Source organism: Brachyistius frenatus, unplaced genomic scaffold (genome assembly GCF_029030835.1).
Source record: "Brachyistius frenatus isolate BFR_SWC_R1_liver_20210118 unplaced genomic scaffold, ASM2903083v1 Contig_232, whole genome shotgun sequence".
In the NCBI taxonomy this organism is placed as follows: domain Eukaryota; kingdom Metazoa; phylum Chordata; class Actinopteri; family Embiotocidae; genus Brachyistius; species Brachyistius frenatus.
Genome location: NW_027210831.1, coordinates 247,445 through 264,592, shown reverse-complemented (window position 1 = coordinate 264,592; position 17,148 = coordinate 247,445). Strand labels below are relative to the sequence as shown.

General features: G+C 44.7%; 2 protein-coding genes across 2 annotated transcripts in view; both read right to left on the bottom strand.

Moving 5' to 3' along the window:
• Window positions 1–346: 346 nt before the first annotated feature.
• On the bottom strand, window positions 347–8,212 carry cnot11 (CCR4-NOT transcription complex, subunit 11). Its single transcript, XM_069720113.1, has 7 exons — window positions 7,388–8,212; window positions 5,682–5,846; window positions 4,204–4,356; window positions 2,882–3,084; window positions 2,549–2,751; window positions 1,086–1,182; window positions 347–860 (listed from the first exon to the last, which is right to left on the bottom strand). The coding sequence occupies exons 1-7, from the start codon at window positions 7,716–7,718 to the stop codon at window positions 663–665; spliced, it is 1,350 nt and encodes a 449-aa protein (XP_069576214.1). The 5' UTR covers window positions 7,719–8,212; the 3' UTR covers window positions 347–662.
• A 4,270-nt stretch (window positions 8,213–12,482) lies between these two features.
• The window catches only part of LOC138633721 (abl interactor 2-like), a 37,451-nt gene continuing 32,785 nt past the window's right edge, over window positions 12,483–17,148 (bottom strand). The window contains exons 9-12 of the mRNA XM_069720111.1: window positions 15,760–15,924; window positions 15,560–15,640; window positions 15,183–15,365; window positions 12,483–14,617 (exon numbers count right to left, since the gene is read on the bottom strand). Coding sequence (XP_069576212.1) covers window positions 14,442–14,617; window positions 15,183–15,365; window positions 15,560–15,640; window positions 15,760–15,924 — 605 coding nt within the window. The 3' untranslated portion in view covers window positions 12,483–14,441. The remainder of the gene's footprint in view (window positions 14,618–15,182; window positions 15,366–15,559; window positions 15,641–15,759; window positions 15,925–17,148) is intronic.

Genomic DNA, 17,148 nt, shown 5'->3' with positions numbered 1-17,148 from the left:
GTGGAGTTTGTTACTTTAGCGTTAAACGTGTCCGTAGCTTCACATTTAGTGAACAGACATGAGAGCAGATTCAATGTAAACATCTATATTCAAAAATACTCCTCTAACAGCTCGAGTGTCCTCCGACCGTCCCAGAAGATGAGCTCTGTACGCATGTACAACAGATTTGAGGAACCTACCACAGCAGCTCGGTGCTGTGATGAAGCACGCTGACTGGTTTCCCCGCAGCAGCCAGCGGGGGGCGCTCATGAGCTCCAGAGTCTGAGCAGCTGTTAGCTGAAGGAACGTGGAAGATGCTCAACCTGGAAAAAGTAATTAATAAAATATACAAACAAAAACAACCTGAAGGACTGAAACGATCTGTTTAATTAAAGAAAAGTCACAAAGTTGAACTTCCAAAGGGAAGCGTGCTGGTGGGGAAGAGGAGAAAGAAGCGGAGCTGAACTGCAGACGGGGAAAGACTGAAGTCTGAAGGAAAAACCACCACATCAGTTCAAGGTTTCCTCCAGTCGGAGAGCTGCAGCAGTTTCAGCTCTGTGAACACACGACGAGCGTTTCAGGTGACCCAAACCGCGTCCCTTTCCCTGCTCCTAAAAGTATTCTTATTCTTATTAGTAGTAGTAATAACTGGTCCTGGCGGTGCAGCGTCTCTGAGAGGAGCGTTATTTAGCAGGTTTGGCCTCGGCGGGGTTTTCTCCCGTGTCCAGCGTCTTGAGGAGGCGGAAGAGGCCGGCGGCTTCGCGGATGCGGCTGAACTCGATGCAGAAGGCCTGAACCTCGATGAAGAGGTCCTGCACGTTGATGATCTTGTTCCGGATCAGCGACTGGAGGAAGACGCAGACCAGACGGACCAGACGGTTCTGGAGGGAAGAACCGGCGTGTTGTTAGTATCCCGAGACTTCAACACGAACTACATCCTCCACAGTAAACAAAGTGCGGTGAAGGCAGCTCCGGTCAGTGATCTGAACCCAGTCTGGATTCTTTTTATAAATCAGCTCATCAGCAAGTTACACTAAAAAAAAAGTATCTCCTCCTCCTTATGTGCATTTTGAAGTATAAATAATGCTGAATAATTCTCACCGTACCTGCATGTACTTGTCTTTGATCTGCTCACAGGTGGAGATACAGTTGGAGATGTAGAGGTGGATGAACTCTGGAGGCAGGTCCACCGCTGTGGTCAGTCTGAGGAGGGAGAGGAACGACAGCTTCAAATAGCAAATATGAGCTGCAGTCTAACGATGCTGGTGGAGACGGAGGTCCAAGCTGCAGCTACGATTACACTTCAAAACTGTCCAATTATGGTTCATCAATAGCTCCATCACATGACATCTGAAGCAAGGTGGTTTTCATGAACAAACTAAACGGGGATTTAAAAGACAAGTGGATGTTCAGAGTTGTGAAGTGACTCTGCAGTCTGATCAGGAACAAAGAGCCAACTTTCTCTTTCACCCGTTGCACGAACAAACATCTGGTACTCAGTGATCTGTCCGTCAGAAACGTTACGTCACATAAAGAATCCGATTCTATGGACTAAATTCATCTACAATCTGCAGACAATTAAAACGAGAAGCGACAACTAAACAGCCGAGACCAACTGGAAACCTGCCGGCAGCACGCTGACGTTTAGTGAACGACTTTTCTGTTCCGCTCGGTCAGACATCCGTCACGTTGAAGGATCTTATTCTTCCTCCAGCGCCGTGTTCACGTTAGTTAAGCATTCGGTCGAGTCGGCAGAATCTCAGCTTCTCAATGATTCGGAGCGTCGACAGAGAGAGAAAGTGGAGATGATGAGAAGTTTAACTGAGGACAGTCGGTCTGTCATTTTACTGCAGAGTCTCAAGTAACACGCCACTTTTCCACAAAGCTCCAGAATAAACAAGAAGGACAACTAAATCAACAAAAGCTGAAGTAAAATGTCTTTAGTTGTTGTTGAACACACTAAAGTAAAACGTATTAACTTTCATCAAATGATTAAAACTAAATCAGATGCCAAAATTAAAGTGTGAAACGCTGGACACTCTAAACGGTCGCCATCTTGGCTACGTAGAGGAAAGGGGCGGGGCCACCGACAAGAAGCATTTTCAAAATAAGAGATCTGAGGAAGCTGCAGATGTTGAACACCAACGTGTTATTTTTCACTACTGCTGCTGGACAGAAGCCGTCATTGTGTTTATTGAGTGTGTTAAACAGGGCAAAAAGATCATTTGATAATAATTAAAGCTGCAGATATTTTGGAGGGTGATGTGTTCTCACTCCGTCAGCGTGTGATTTGAAACAACACCACCCTGTCAAAAACAGACTTTTCTCGTTTTATCTTCTGATTTTGCACACAGTGGGACTTGAGAAACAATATTTCCATCTCTCTGTATATCTTGTGCACGTGGTGGATTGACGTTAAAGTTAAAGATAGAGTTGAACATTTCTGCACGACACAAGAAAGAGTCCCAACCTACGAGAGCACTTTGTTCGTCAGCATGTCATTCTGAGCGCAGCAGTAGTAACGTGACAGTTTCAGCCTGCGGAGCTGATAAACTGAGTCCAAACCGACCTGTTGACGACCTCCATGGAGTGCAGCGACATGTCCATGTTGACCAGCACTGAGAAATACTCGGTGATCTGGCTGCTCTGCATCAGCTTCAGCAGCATCTCGATGGCCACCAGCGGGTTGTTCTCCACCAGGTCGGGCAGCTTTGCCGGGGACAGGCCGATGTGGTACACCAGCTTCGGGTCCTTCTCCAGCTCCGCCAGCAGCTGCTCACACGGAACAAGGCGAGGGTCAGGAGGAAGACAGAACGATCCAGACTCTGACAAACATGTCGGAAACAGACTCGCAGCGACCGATAATCATTTGAGGCGTTTCCTTCTGTATCGGTGAACCCACCTGGGACTGCTGCTGGGCCGACAGCGGGCTCTTGAAGGCCTTGGACATGATGCGTTTGATCTCCACGCCGGTGCTGTTCTTCACACACATGGAGCGATCCCACTGGACGCCGTGGTCCGGCTCGGTGGGGTTCAGCCACGCCAGCTCGTCCTCGCACACGTGAAGAGGCGGCGGCGGCCGGATGAACTCGGGGCGGAAGTGACCTGAGGATGAAACCGGCTGGTTTTACTTTGCGAGGTCATCACCCGGTTTACAAACACACCCGGGGCGTGGTAGATTTGAGTTTAGCCGCAGGTGGTGGATTTCACTCGTCCGCTGGCCATCTTGGCAACCGTGGCAACGTGTCCACCAAAAGGTGTCCTCACATTCACAGACTCGGCACCATTTTGTCAGGATGTGAACAGCGGTGAGTTCTAATCACAGGACATCACGGAGAGGTGAAGCTCGGATTGATTCACTGAATCAAGTATCTTTGGAAAAGTACAACACGTATGAACGTTCATGGTTTAGAAGTTCACGGGGAAGGAAGAGCAGGTTCTCTGATCTCTGACACCACTTCCACACACTTGCAGAGCAGAATGGGTTGAGATTCACTCTGTGCCGTGAGCATGAAGAGATTGGGCTTAAATGTCCTCTTTTTAAGTGCACAAGAATCAGTAACTGTGGTACTGTGGGCTGGTTGGAGATACCTTACTTCCTGCAGCTGATTTCTTTGCCATGTTTACATGTATTTCGGTTTCTAATCAGCAGTTTACATCGAAGCAACCAAAGACAAAGACGGAAAAAGTAATGCTGCAGTAGCAGAATGTAGAAACATGCATCGTCGTACACAAAATCATTTCAGACTGAAACTGTCAGGAGTGACCTCTTCGGTCTTTTAGAAAAACTGTACTCTGACAACAGAACCTCATTTAGAAACACAAAACAAATGTTATGTACTGCAGCACTAAACAATATTTAAAACAAGTGTGCCTGCTGCATGTGGACAGCGTAGTAACTGCAGCACGAGTAAACATGTTCTACAGAAGTGTAGAAATGACAGCAGCGTTTGACTGTATTTACTGATGTTTGATGAGGATGTCATGGAGGAATAAAGACAGACAGCAGTTCCCTACAGTGGACTGAGTGCTGCTGAGTGTTTGATCGTTAAAACACCATGAAACTGGTTTTGTTCAATTTCCTTTCGCCTCATTTGCATACGTTCTCTCTCTTTTCAAAATAGTTGTCAAACTGAGCTCCTCTGAAGTTTCTTTGTCTTCTGGGAAACCTCCTGCGCCGGTGAACACTGAAAACCCCTTCTTCAAATTGAACTCAACACTCACTCTCCAGTGGAGGGCGCGGCCCGGTGACCAGAGACTCTGTGATCTGATTGGCCACGGAGCTGTCGAATCCTGAATTGGATGAGTCTGGATCCGGGTCGTTCAGGATGCTGGGGAAGCTGGCCTTGCTCTGGGTGGGCAGCTCTGACTGACGCTCTGCACCACAAACACACACAAAAGAATTCAAAAGAAAAAAACAAAGCAGGAGAAACACAAAGTGTAATTTAATCCACACTGCTGCACGGGAAGACTCGCATTCATTTGAACACGCGTGTACAGACCACAAGTGTTCCTATTTGCTCCGATTCCAGCATTTATTATTACAGCGCAAACTAATAATCCTCACTGTAAATCAGTAAATCAGTGTTGAACTGAAGAAACTTTGATCAAGTTGGGATCAGATGTGATTTAGTCATCCGACTGAACTGTTGGAGAACTCTGATCGTCTGATTCTTCGTGGATATCCGTCTCGGTAAACGTAATGACAGATTAAATCCAATACATGAGTAAGTCTGCACAGCAACAGTTAAGTTAAACATCCTCTGAGGTCTTTCACCACTCTGCATCGACCTAACCCTTCTGCAGGCAACAGGAACACACCTGCACCTTTAAAAAACCGATTTTATCTTCATGGTATTTTATACAATGAAGAATCAACCGATTAAAGCATTTGGTCGTCTGATGCACTGTAACAGAAAATGACTGATTTTGGGGCTTTACGGTAGTTTTGTGATGAATAATATGACCTTATGCTTCGTTTTCTGTGTGCCCGTTAAGTGAAGCACAGAAAAGCAGCACAACTTTAAAGCAATGAGCTCAATGTAAATCAGAAAATTAAGTCTTTTATACTTTGTTTAAGATCAGGGACACAATATGGAAGATGGACTCCAGCAGAGTTGATATAATTGATTACAGATCTGCAATTAATCAAATGATACAGACCCAGAAAAGATGGACATGAATCTGCCCTGTTACTCAGCTGTGTGCTGAACTCAACACACAGCTGGAGATTCACTAAATTCACAACAGAAATTATTCTCTGAAAGAAAAACAAACTCCCCAAAACCTTCACTTTTGCCGAGCGCTGTTTCTCGACTGTTCTGGACATCAGTCAATGATCGGAGCTTTGTTTGCTACACATTCAGCTTAAATCATGTCAGGTGGTGAATGACGTGTTGGTACCGGTGTGAACTGGAAGTCTGGAGCCCTTCACTCAACATTATATCAACAGTGCATAATAAAACCGTCTCTGAAGACGACAGTAGTTCTCTTTCCATCATACGTATCATTGTCTTGTCCTCAAATTAGACAACGCCCACTTTTTCAAACCTGATTTCCATCAGAAGAGATTTTCTTATATTTGTAACAAAGTCCTACTACAAATGAAACACACACAAAAACAAAACACAACATCAAACATGCCAACAGTTGAAACTCGTGACCAGCTGCTATCTTCAGCTGGTGTTAATGTGTACACTGACCTGCCAAGGCCAGCTGCAGCCCGCTGATGTCTATGGACTGGGGCATGTTGCCGACGTCCATGCAGGACACCTGTCTGGGCGTCTTCTTGAAGAGGTCCCTGGGCGGCGCCAACATCAGCTGGGACAGGAAGAACTTCTCCGGCTGGGTGATGGGAGGCAGGAAGCCTGTTGGGAGAGTTGATGGGCGATCATAGTGGACACGCTGTATTTATTCGGCCTCACCGAGGTCAAGGTTTTAACACGGTAGTCACATTTTCTGTACTTTAGTTAAATGATACGAGAGCGCTGATTTTGGTCGTTTCATCGAGACTCGGCGCAAACGATGAATCAGGTTGTCGTACAAACAAAACGTCTTAAAACTCGGTCCAACTACAGCTGCATGACGGAGGTGGTTTCACTGAAAAGATCCTTTTGCTGGTTTAAATAAATTGTGTCTCTTATCTGTGACACAGTTCACATAAACACTCAGCTGGACAGTTTCAAATTAAAAAGTGTAAAACTCATGTTTTTGTATGAAGTATTTCAGAAGGCTGAAATCATTCATCCTGATTTACCAATATTGTGATGAGACTTGACATCATCTCATGACATGGTGGTGTCTTACATTATTTTAGTTTATAACGAGTTCACTTGTCGTCGTTTGCTTTTATACAATTCTCTGTTGTAAGGAATAAAAATAGTTTCAGATACCAAAGTAAAATCCAAATCAGGTTTTCTATCTGAAAACAGCCTGAGGTCAGTCAGCCTGCTGCGGGTCAGGAGGAGGGTCAGGAGTCAGGAGGAGGGTCAGGAGGAGGGTCAGGAGGAGGGGGTCAGGAGTCAGGAGGAGGGTCAGGAGTCAGGAGGAGGGTCAGGAGGAGAGTCAGGAGGAGAGTCAGGAGGAGAGTCAGGAGGAGGGTCAGGAGAGTCAGGAGGAGGGTCAGGAGGAGGGTCAGGAGGAGGGTCAGGAGTCAGGAGGAGAGTCAGGAGGAGGGTCAGGAGTCAGGAGGAGAGTCAGGAGGAGGGTCAGGAGGAGAGTCAGGAGGAGGGTCAGGAGGAGGGTCAGGAGGGAGGGTCAGGAGAGGGTCAGGAGGGAGGGTCAGGAGGAGGGTCAGGAGGAGGGTCAGGAGTCAGGAGGAGAGTCAGGAGGAGGGTCAGGAGTCAGGAGGAGAGTCAGGAGGAGGGTCAGGAGTCAGGAGGAGAGTCAGGAGGAGGGTCAGGAGGAGGGTCAGGAGGAGAGTCAGGAGGAGGGTCAGGAGGAGGGTCAGGAGTCAGGAGGAGAGTCAGGAGGAGGGTCAGGAGTCAGGAGGAGAGTCAGGAGGAGGGTCAGGAGAGTCAGGAGGAGGGTCAGGAGGAGAGTCAGGAGGAGGGTCAGGAGGAGAGTCAGGAGGAGGGTCAGGAGAGTCAGGAGTCAGGAGGAGGGTCAGGAGTCAGGAGGAGAGTCAGGAGGAGGGTTAGGAGTCAGGAGGAGAGTCAGGAGGAGGGTCAGGAGTCAGGAGGAGAGTCAGGAGGAGGGTCAGGAGTCAGGAGGAGGGTCAGGAGTCAGGAGGAGGGTCAGGAGTCAGGAGGAGGCCGGTACCGACTGGAGACATTTAATCTCTGAAAACAGCCTGACTGGGGTTTGTCTCTGTCCTAATCAACGACTCGTCTCAGGTCGCGGTTCTTCTCCTCTCGGAGACATAATGACACAGAAGTGAGACACGTGTGTCGTGTCCACGCAGACCCACCGGACAGCACCTTCTCCGGCTCCTCCCCGGCCGGTCCGGCCGGTCCGGCCGGGTTCAGCAGGTGAGCGAACACGGCGGCGAACGGGTTGGCGGCCAGCGGCTCGGTGCGGTACATCTCCCACAGCAGGTAGAGGGCGGTGAGCCGCTGCGGGGAGCTGGGCAGCAGGTCCGGCTGCTGGAGGAGCATGACCAGCACCGAGCCCACCCTGAAATGTTCCGCTTTCCCGAAGTAGTGGTGGAAGTGCGTGGACAGGCTCTCGAAGGTGTTGGTGCTCGCCTCCTCCGAGATGATGCTCAGCAGGTTGGACAGCTCTTTCGGAGCGAGCGTCATGGTCTCCTCCCGAGAGGCCGCCGGTCCGATACGTCGTACTCAGGTAGCACAGAAAACACAGCGTCCCGCGGTAAGACGGCGGGGAGTTACTTCATGTTCAGAGGACCTGAAGACCTGAAGACCTGAAACGAGGTCGACCGAGTCACAGCACGAGACCAGGACCCGGAGCAGCTAGCATCGGGCTAGCTGAGCTAGCATAGCAGTGCTAACTGACAAAAAACGGCCAAGTCATAGCAACACAGAACCGCGTGGACCGACGAACCGCTCACGGACCGGGTCGGAGACCACATAACAAGCTTATACAAACAGCAAGCGTGGGCCGGGTGAACTACCGGAGCCTGTCGGTGTCCCCGCGGCTGTTAAAGACGGTCTGCGTCCGGTGCGTTAGCTGTTTAAATTCACGGTGACGCGTTGACCTGCTCGGCGCGGTGCATGATGGGTATGTAGTTCTCTGGGGCTTCGCGCGTCATCTTTAACGCGACTCCATTCAAAACGAAGTCACGCTGACATGTTCCAGTTCATGAAACACGTGTCGCTCCGTGTCTGAGCTGTTAGCCACCAGTTCACCACTTCTACATGCGACGGACTGACGAAACACTGGTAGCTTAGCGTAGCTTAGCTTAGCTCGGCTCGGGAACTAGCTCCGTTACCCACAAGCTCTTGCGGCACCAGTTCCGGTGTTCTGCTCTTTCAAAGTAAAACCATAAAAGTTGTGTAGTTCAGTTCACGGTTGTCCCACTGTCCCCGATCACTGTTCGTCTGATTAATTGATTGCTCGTCACGGGAGGCAAATCGATTAAACATTAAATCGATTAAACATTAAATCGATTAAACATTAAATCGATTAAATATTAAATCGATTAAATCGACCTCACACGTGTGAAAAGTGATGGATGCACAAATATTTATAGAAACAAAAAAAGGTCATTTTTAAACGAAAACTTAAAACTTACCTTCTTAACTTGACTGTAGGATGTTTAATGGCCTTTAAAAACATGAACCATTATCTTATTTATCCCTTTTTAAATGTTCTATTCAAAGGTTTATTGTCTCTCTTTCACCGATTGCATCTTTTTTTTTTTTACATAATTGTATTGGTTTTCATCATCTTAATTTTTGTGGGTGCAAGTCTGAAACTTTTTCACAATTTGCTTTTGAATTTTCTTTTTATCTAGCAGCCAGTCACCTTTATGAAAGAGGCAGCAGTAATGATTTATAAACACAAAAACACGAAGATGAACACTGCTTATGTTTCGGAGGATTCTGGTGCTGAACAAAACCATCATTGATCTGGAAAGTCCAACGTGAATAAAAGTATTGCAGGTATTTTTTAATATTCTCAGACTTTACTTTCTAACTCACCTTGTGTTTCATGCAAATTAAGACAAAAGATTATTTGACTTCAGTTCTGAGAGTAAACTTTCTAACCTCTAATGCAACCAACAACCTTTTCAAAATGATCCATCTTAATAAATAAACACCAGTAACGCAGACAGGCTGTTAAAACATTTATTTCTTCTTTCTTAGAAAAGAGCGATGTGCTTTAATTCCTGGTTCTCTTTGGAAAGCAGAAAGCTTCTCCAGACTTCATGTTTTACAAGGAGGAGCCTGCAGACTGAGGAGGGAATCCTTTCTGTTTTCTTTTTGTAGATGTCCCCGGCCATGGAGCTGCAAGTCTTCGCTTTGGCTGCCCACATCTGATCCTGGTTCTGTTAACAGATGCTCCGCCCACCTCTGAGCCTGGTTCTGTTAACAGATGCTCCGCCCACCCCTGAGCCTGGTTCTGTTAACAGAGGCTCCGCCCACCCCTGATCCTGGTTCTGTTAACAGATGCTCCGCCCACCTCTGATCCTGGTTCTGTTAACAGATGCTCCGCCCACCTCTGAGCCTGGTTCTGTTAACAGAGGCTCCGCCCACCCCTGAGCCTGGTTCTGTTAACAGAGGCTCCGCCCACCCCTGAGCCTGGTTCTGTTAACATAGGCTCCGCCCACCTCTGAGCCTGGTTCTGTTAACATAGGCTCCGCCCACCTCTGAGTCTGGTTCTGTTAACAGATGCTCCACCCACCCCTGAGTCTGGTTCTGTTAACAGAGGCTCCGCCCACCTCTGATCCTGGTTCTGTCGGAGGTTTCTTCCTGTTAGAGAGTTTTTCTTCCCTCTGTTGGAGGTTTTTCTCCCTTAAAGAGGAGTTTTTCCCTCCAAGCTTATGTGGGAATTGTTGAATTGTTGGTTTCTCTGTATAATGTAAAGATTTGCTGTAAATACTTTAATGTGTTAACTGCCATGAAATAATCTGTGTTTTGATTTGGCGCTATATAAATAAAATTGAATTGAATAGAACGAGAGAGACGATCTAAAGGTCATCTAATCCACAGTTCATCTAATAAACTAACTAACTAACTAACTAACTAACTAACGTGTGTGAAAAAACAATTGAGGTGAGCATTTCTCTCAGAATCAAACATCTGCAGGGAGGATGATGAAGCAGGTTCCTGGTAAAAGTCTGCCTTGGAGAAGCAGTCTGTAACATGTCACAGATCACCTCCTTTCTCAGGCCACACTTTAAAGGGATATTGCAGGCAAAACAAAAACCAGAGTGTGCTAAAACGTTGAGGGGGAAACGGATCAGGTGACAGTTAGCTGACCTGCCACCTAACTGTCACGAGTTAAGATATTTTTAAAAGAGATTCAGTTTCGTTGGTGTTGCACCGCCCGGCTGGCTTATTTCTTTTATATGTATTTTACTGTTTGTTAAGGAAATTATTATATTTGCATTTTACCTTTATATTTAAACCTATATCTTTAAATTTGAACTTTCATCTGTTTAATGTTTGGGCTCAGTTTAATGATTATTAATGTTTATGTTTGCTCTATTTAGGGGCCAGTCCTTCATAGTTGTGCTCTAATCTTACTTACAGGCTGGTACATGAGCATCTGATGGTATTATTCTGTAATTATTTAAATGTGGATAGCACTTTGTGCTTATGCTTAAAAAAAAATTATGATTAAAACTATTAACTTTTGAAGAAATACCTTTGGTATGTGGGAAAATGGAAAGTTTTCGCTATTTACTGTCATTTTATAGACCAAATGATTAATTGATATCTTCAGATGAATTGATAATAAAATTAATCCTTGTTGCAGCTGCAAAGCAAAAGATCTCAAAGACATTTTCATCGTGGAAAAAACTGAAGCGCAGTTAAAAGATGAATTTTCAGGGATCAATGACATGATTAAAATATTGATGAATAATTCTCTGGCCAGCACTTTAGGGGAGCATTAAATGTGGCATACTCTGGTTTTTGTGCAAAAATGCCTTTTACATAACACGGCACAACAAGGACACACAGTTCTCAGGTCCATAGTTACTTCAGTCGACGAGGGAGGGTTCACACCGCTTCTCAACACACACACACACACACACACACACACACACACACACACACACACACACACACACACACACACACACACACACACACACACACACACACACACACACACACACACACACACACACACACACACACACACACACACACACACACACACGTCTGCATTTACAACACACACGCATACATATGGCACGAAAATATCCACCTTCATCTGAGAGTCGATGTGACGTCCAAGCACACGAGACTTCAGTTAAAGGGCCGTTACAACCAAAAAACTGCACAAAGACATCACAACCTCCAGCTGCTCAAACAGAATAAAGCAAGTCGGTGAAAATATGTAAAAAATACAAACATAAGGAATATGAAAACACGGTGAATTAAAATGTCTGTTATATATCAGGCATGCAGGCAAACACACTGTAAACTTCAAAACTGGCAACTGGTCCAGAATGTCCACCTGGAGATTTGTTCGGGTCCACTTCACTCCACGACAACAACACCATGAGGAAACAGGGAGGCTCAGAGGTCACACAGGGAGAACTTCTACCACGTGGGAATTCATCATCTATAGTTCAGCTTCCATGGTGCAACCATTTTCATGAAAATGGTCAGCACTAAAAGAAACATCTTTCAAAAATAAAAAGGTTTTCTTTGTTTATCCAAATATTTGTTGACATATAATGAGGAAGGACAGTCAGTAGTTTAACTCAAATATCTAAACCACTAATTTAGACTTAAGTTTTCAGGATGGACGGCAAACTGTGAAACAAACAGAAAAGCTGCACTGGTCTCATTCGATGTCTTTTAAGGCTGATTACTTAAAAAAAAAAAAAAAATCACCATAAACCCACAGAATAAGGAAAAAGATGCTGCCATCTGGCTTTAAACAAACTTGTGCAATTTCTAGAAACAAATTGTGTTCTCTCAGCTAGTTTGTTTCAGAAAATGTAACTATAGTTTGATTATCATAAAATCAAAAGCTTTCAGCTACTGTCTTTTTTTATTGAAATTATGTGGAACAAGCTGAAAAACCAAAATGGCAGTTTGTCAAAATGTATATTTTGACGGGGAAATCAATAACTCGATGTAGTTTTACTTTTATTCTTAACTAGGGCAAGCCGCAGTTGTCTCAGCAGATAGCTTTTACTTGATGTAGCACTTTGACTTAAGCTGTGTTGTTAGCGGTCATTCAGAAAGTGTCGTGTCTGAGCTGAGGAGTCCTGCAGCTCACACATGACCACACTAGAGAGGATGAGCTGCAGCATAGCAGCAACCCAGTTCAAGTCTTCCTCTAGTTCTTTCTGCTACTGTTTGAATCGTGTAAAGTCTTTCTGACTCGTAGTGTCTTCATCTTTCCTCTCCTCCTGCATGTTATCTTTTTTTAAATTTTTTTTTTTATCTTTTCACTGACAAACAATGAAAATAAGGCTCTTGAGAAAACAGGACGGTTGAGGTCGAAGGTCAAAGGAAGGAGGAGTTGGGGTACGTTTTCTGGCTCATGTAGGTGCAACGATTAATTTAGTCAAGAATCAGAAAGACAGATCAGGACGTAAGCTGACGACAACCGGCTCTTATATCTCACAATGATGAAGCTGTGGCAAACAGGTGGACTATTTACACCCTTCCTCTTCATACAGAAAACGAATCAGTGGAAGTGGATGGATGGCTGTTTCAGAAACATAAATGATTTTACTCCTAGAAGTAGTAAAAGGCTGATTTACCCAGCTTCATATTACCTTTGCTGATGTTCTGAAAACGACCACACCGGCTTGAATACAGGACGACCCTGATCAAGAGACTACCACAAAATTTCCAACGTCTGTTTTTGAGAACATACTTGTTTTATTGGGAAACTTCCCTGAGATATCATTCCAGGAGTTTAGTGTTTAGTGCAAAGTCAGCCGTTAACTGCAATCTGTCTCTTTAAACTTGGATCGTACTCAAAATATGTGATGTCACATGACACTTTCTTCTGGGCTCTTCAGAGGAAAACTTCTGGGAAGAGACCAAATCTATGTCCTCTGTGAGGAAAATAGGGAATGGAAGATTCAACTGGGCAAAATTACAGAAGCTCAGAGAAGTGGGCAATTACTGTCAATGCATCAATTAAAAATAATAATCGCAAAGATTTTTTTTTGTGTAAAAATGAACAGCTCTTTTATGATCAAGTTCAAATAATTATTAGAAAGCTTGTTTTAACAGCTTCCTTCATCAATTCTAAATGTCTCTTAAGCCCTTTGGACTTTTTCACGCTCTTATTTTGAAGGATTTCAGATTTTCAGTCGCTCAGAAGCAGCATAGTCTGCATGTTAGTTTTATTACATATTTTCTAGAGCAGTGCTTTGCCTCTGTGTCCACAGCTCTTTGATACAGGGTGAAATCTGCATTATAAAAACAGAGCTGATGAGACATCCTGAATCCTCATAAGGCCAGAGAATTATATAAAACAAAAAAAGATCATATTTGTGTTGTTTTTTTACTTCTTTCTGTAATATTTATTAGCTTATATTTGTTCAAAGTTTGATAAATTGGCACAATTAACTCATGCATAATTATATGTTGGCACTTCCTGTTTGCAGTAAAAAAACAAAACAACCTGATGATTCTCAGGTGAGTTCTGCCTTTTAAAGAAGCATCTTTCTCTTATAATTATGAAACATATTCATTGACATTTAACTGTGCTGGCCATAACAAAGGCTTTCATGTGTGTGGTAGTGCCAGCTTTTGTTTTGGGGTTGTTGTTGTTTTTGATCAAATTGTGTTGTAGGAAAACAAATTTATGTCAAAATCTTGCAATAGATTTCTTCCCGTCCAGTACAGAAATATCAGACACCTTCACAACTTTTGAGTTGAAGGTTTTGATTTGTTTTGGGGAGACGATCACATTTACAGAATACCTTTGTTTGTTTTTGATGTGGTAGTTCTTCTTGCCTACGCTGATTTCTGTTTAAGCCGGTTATTTTAAGTATTTAAAAGACGCCATCATCTGTCTATATATTTTCTGTACTTGAAATGCTGGGGGTGGAGTCCTTTCTTTTAGCACAATTTTTTTGTTGTTGTAATTTCTCTTTAAGACACCTGAAATGCTTCAACATCAAATCACCCCTAAATGCAAGGCCTTATGGGTAAGATGACAGGACCTCTGTCCAATAAACAACACTATTAGTAATAAAGTGATGATTTTTCTTCACAAGCTCTGACTTTCTTGTGACTGGTTAGAATAAATGTAAAGGAGCCAAGTAAAATATTGGAATGGAGTCAACTTTTTTTCCCTTCCAGTTCAGATCCAAGAAACTGAACTGCGGCTGTAATCCCACCAAACAGTGAAGCTCAGTCGGCGTAGTGCATGATGGACTCGACGTAGTTCCCGGGGAAGAGGCCGGTGGTGGAGTTCATCACCCCTTCGTACCAGCCGTCCTCGTTCTTCTTGATGACGTAGATGATCGCTCCCTCCTGAAATGACAACTCGTCCTCTTTGTCGGCTGTGTAGTCGTAGATGGCCACCACTGGAGGGCAACAAACACACCAAAATAAAATAATAATACTGAAGGCATTGACTGTATACAAAAGTGGACGTCAGTTCTCGGGTCTGAAAAATGAGGCCGATGCGGAAGTGCCTGAAGCTGTAATACCACCGGGTGCTGCTAGAGGTCGGCTCCAAAAAGCCTCCGGCTCCACAGACTACCAGTCTCGTAAAATTAGCAGTCAATAAAATAAAAAGTCGCTTCTTCTTGTGTTCTGGCAGTCCATCGGAAAATAATCTCATAATAAGTCTCAAAAAGCAGTGTTTTTGGTGGTGTTTCTGTTTGATCAACAGGCCTGTGACACGTTATGGCTATCGGTGCGTGGGAAGGAGTATCATCTGGTTTCCAATCAGATCGAGTCAGATCCCCCGTTTGAAGTTATTAATGGTTGTTTTTATCAGTGTTGCACAACACACAAGAAGATGTCAGGAGCTTATTACAGCTGGGAGTACTAATGGGGACAGTGGTGGAGAGGTCCACGATAACCTCAGGAAACGGCACAGACTGCCCATGCTGTGGGGCGCTCCTGGGTATTTCTGTGGGTTACCTTTTTCCATGTAGTTCCTGGGGGCCCACGGCGGGTCTTCTTCAGCATACGGGTCGTTGTACTCCACCACCGCTGAGTCTTCTTCTTCATGTCCATCCTCCAGTGGCTGAGGAGTGGGCAGGGGCTCCTCGGGCCCTGATTGGCTCTCGGTTGCCGGGTGAGGTGGAGGAGGGGCGTCTGAAACTGAAAGTTGAGGTACATCATACAAACAGAACTACCGCAAGTCAAAAAGACAACAATGCCTTTATTTTTGTATACACAGTTATTGTCATATTCACAAGAAAATGGATGTAAGGAAGCGTTTTTCTGTAATGCAGAACTGAACAAAAGTCCACAAAGTGAACGTAAACAAAACCTAGAAGCGGATTCATACTCACTGGACTCCTGAACTCGAGCGACGAAACCCATCAGTGGAAGCTGAGGGGTGAACTGGAGGAGTGAGGGGGGCGGAGGGGAGGCTGCAAACACACAAAGTTAAATAAGATCCTTGTAGACCTTCATCAAGTCTTCACTACAATCCACAGCCTACGGTCTGAACCGCTTTTCCTGCTGGTTCGTCTCACGTCATGGTGCGTACCCGGGCTTTGGTTGTAGTAGGGACCCCCGTTGACCTGGTTCTGTGACACGATTGTCTCACCCGTCCCGGAGGGGGGGCGGCGGTACGGCAGCGACCCCCCCACTTGTGGAGTCTGCTGTCGAGGCTGAGGTCGGTTCATGCTGTAGAACTGCGGGACGATCGGACCTGACGCAGCGGAGAGGGACCACGTCAGACATCAAAGACTCAACAGCTCTGCTTCTTTACAGTTCAAGAAAACAAAGTTCTGGAGACACGAGGTTTTCAACGAGAGCAATCAACTCAAAAATTAGAAATGAAATATCTGCATATCCAGGTAGAGCTAAGATTGTGGAGAATATGCTGATTTAGTTTGGCTTGTGCACTGATTGATACAACTCTCATTTCAACCCATGTTTTTTGTATTTTCTATCAATTCAGGTGACAATGCAGTAACACTAAAAAATTAAAGGTACATGTCAACACTTGTTGACCAACAGTGAAAGCTCATCTGACTTTCTGGTTGAGAGTTAGAAGAAAAGATGAAGACTAATAGCACTCTCATGTCTAAGACTGCTGCGATAGTATCTTGTACTGAAAAATGCTTCGTCATTCAGGAACAACTTTGTGTACCTTTTCGAGAAAAGCAGTACATTTTAGTGCCAAGCAATGATCTCTCCTCCTCTCATCCTCTAAACTACAGATTTTGTGCAAAAACATGTGATGTGATTTTCTTTTTCTTCAAATGGATTGTATAAATTAAAAAAAAAAAAAAAAAAAAAAAGTATTGTTCAGGAACTGTATCCAAGTCAAGGTATCTGAGCTGGTAACATTTTGAAATGTTTTTGAATGACAGGCTTACCCAGCCCAACAAATGTCCAAACATTGGATACGAGACCGCAGCCAGCAGCTGGTTCGCTTAGCTGAAGGTAGGTAGGTAGGTATATACTTTATTAATCCCCGAGGGGAATTTTTTTTAGCATGGAGACTGGGAACAGAAGGAAACCGCGAACCTGACTTGTTTTCACAAGTCGTTTTTTGTACAGATCAAACAAACATGATACAAACATGTTAATCAGTGAGCTTTCCAGCTGTTGGGAGGTGGGTTTGGTTTTTCTTTGGAAAGAGCCAGGTTAGCTATTACTCTGTTTCCAGTCTTTATGCTGAGTGGCCGTAATCTCATCATCTAACTCAGCAAGAAAGCCAATCACTAACTAGTCCTTTACATTTTTAGTCTTGAGTCCTTTTCACTTGTGGAAGTGAACACGATATATGGTCATATGGACATCTTACGTAGTACATCTCCTCCCTCTCCTGTCGGAGCACAGTGGAGACTTTTACTCAGTAGTTCTCTTTCTCAGTTAGAAAAGGGAGGATGATGGAAAGGGGACGACGGAGGGTGACGGAGGCGAA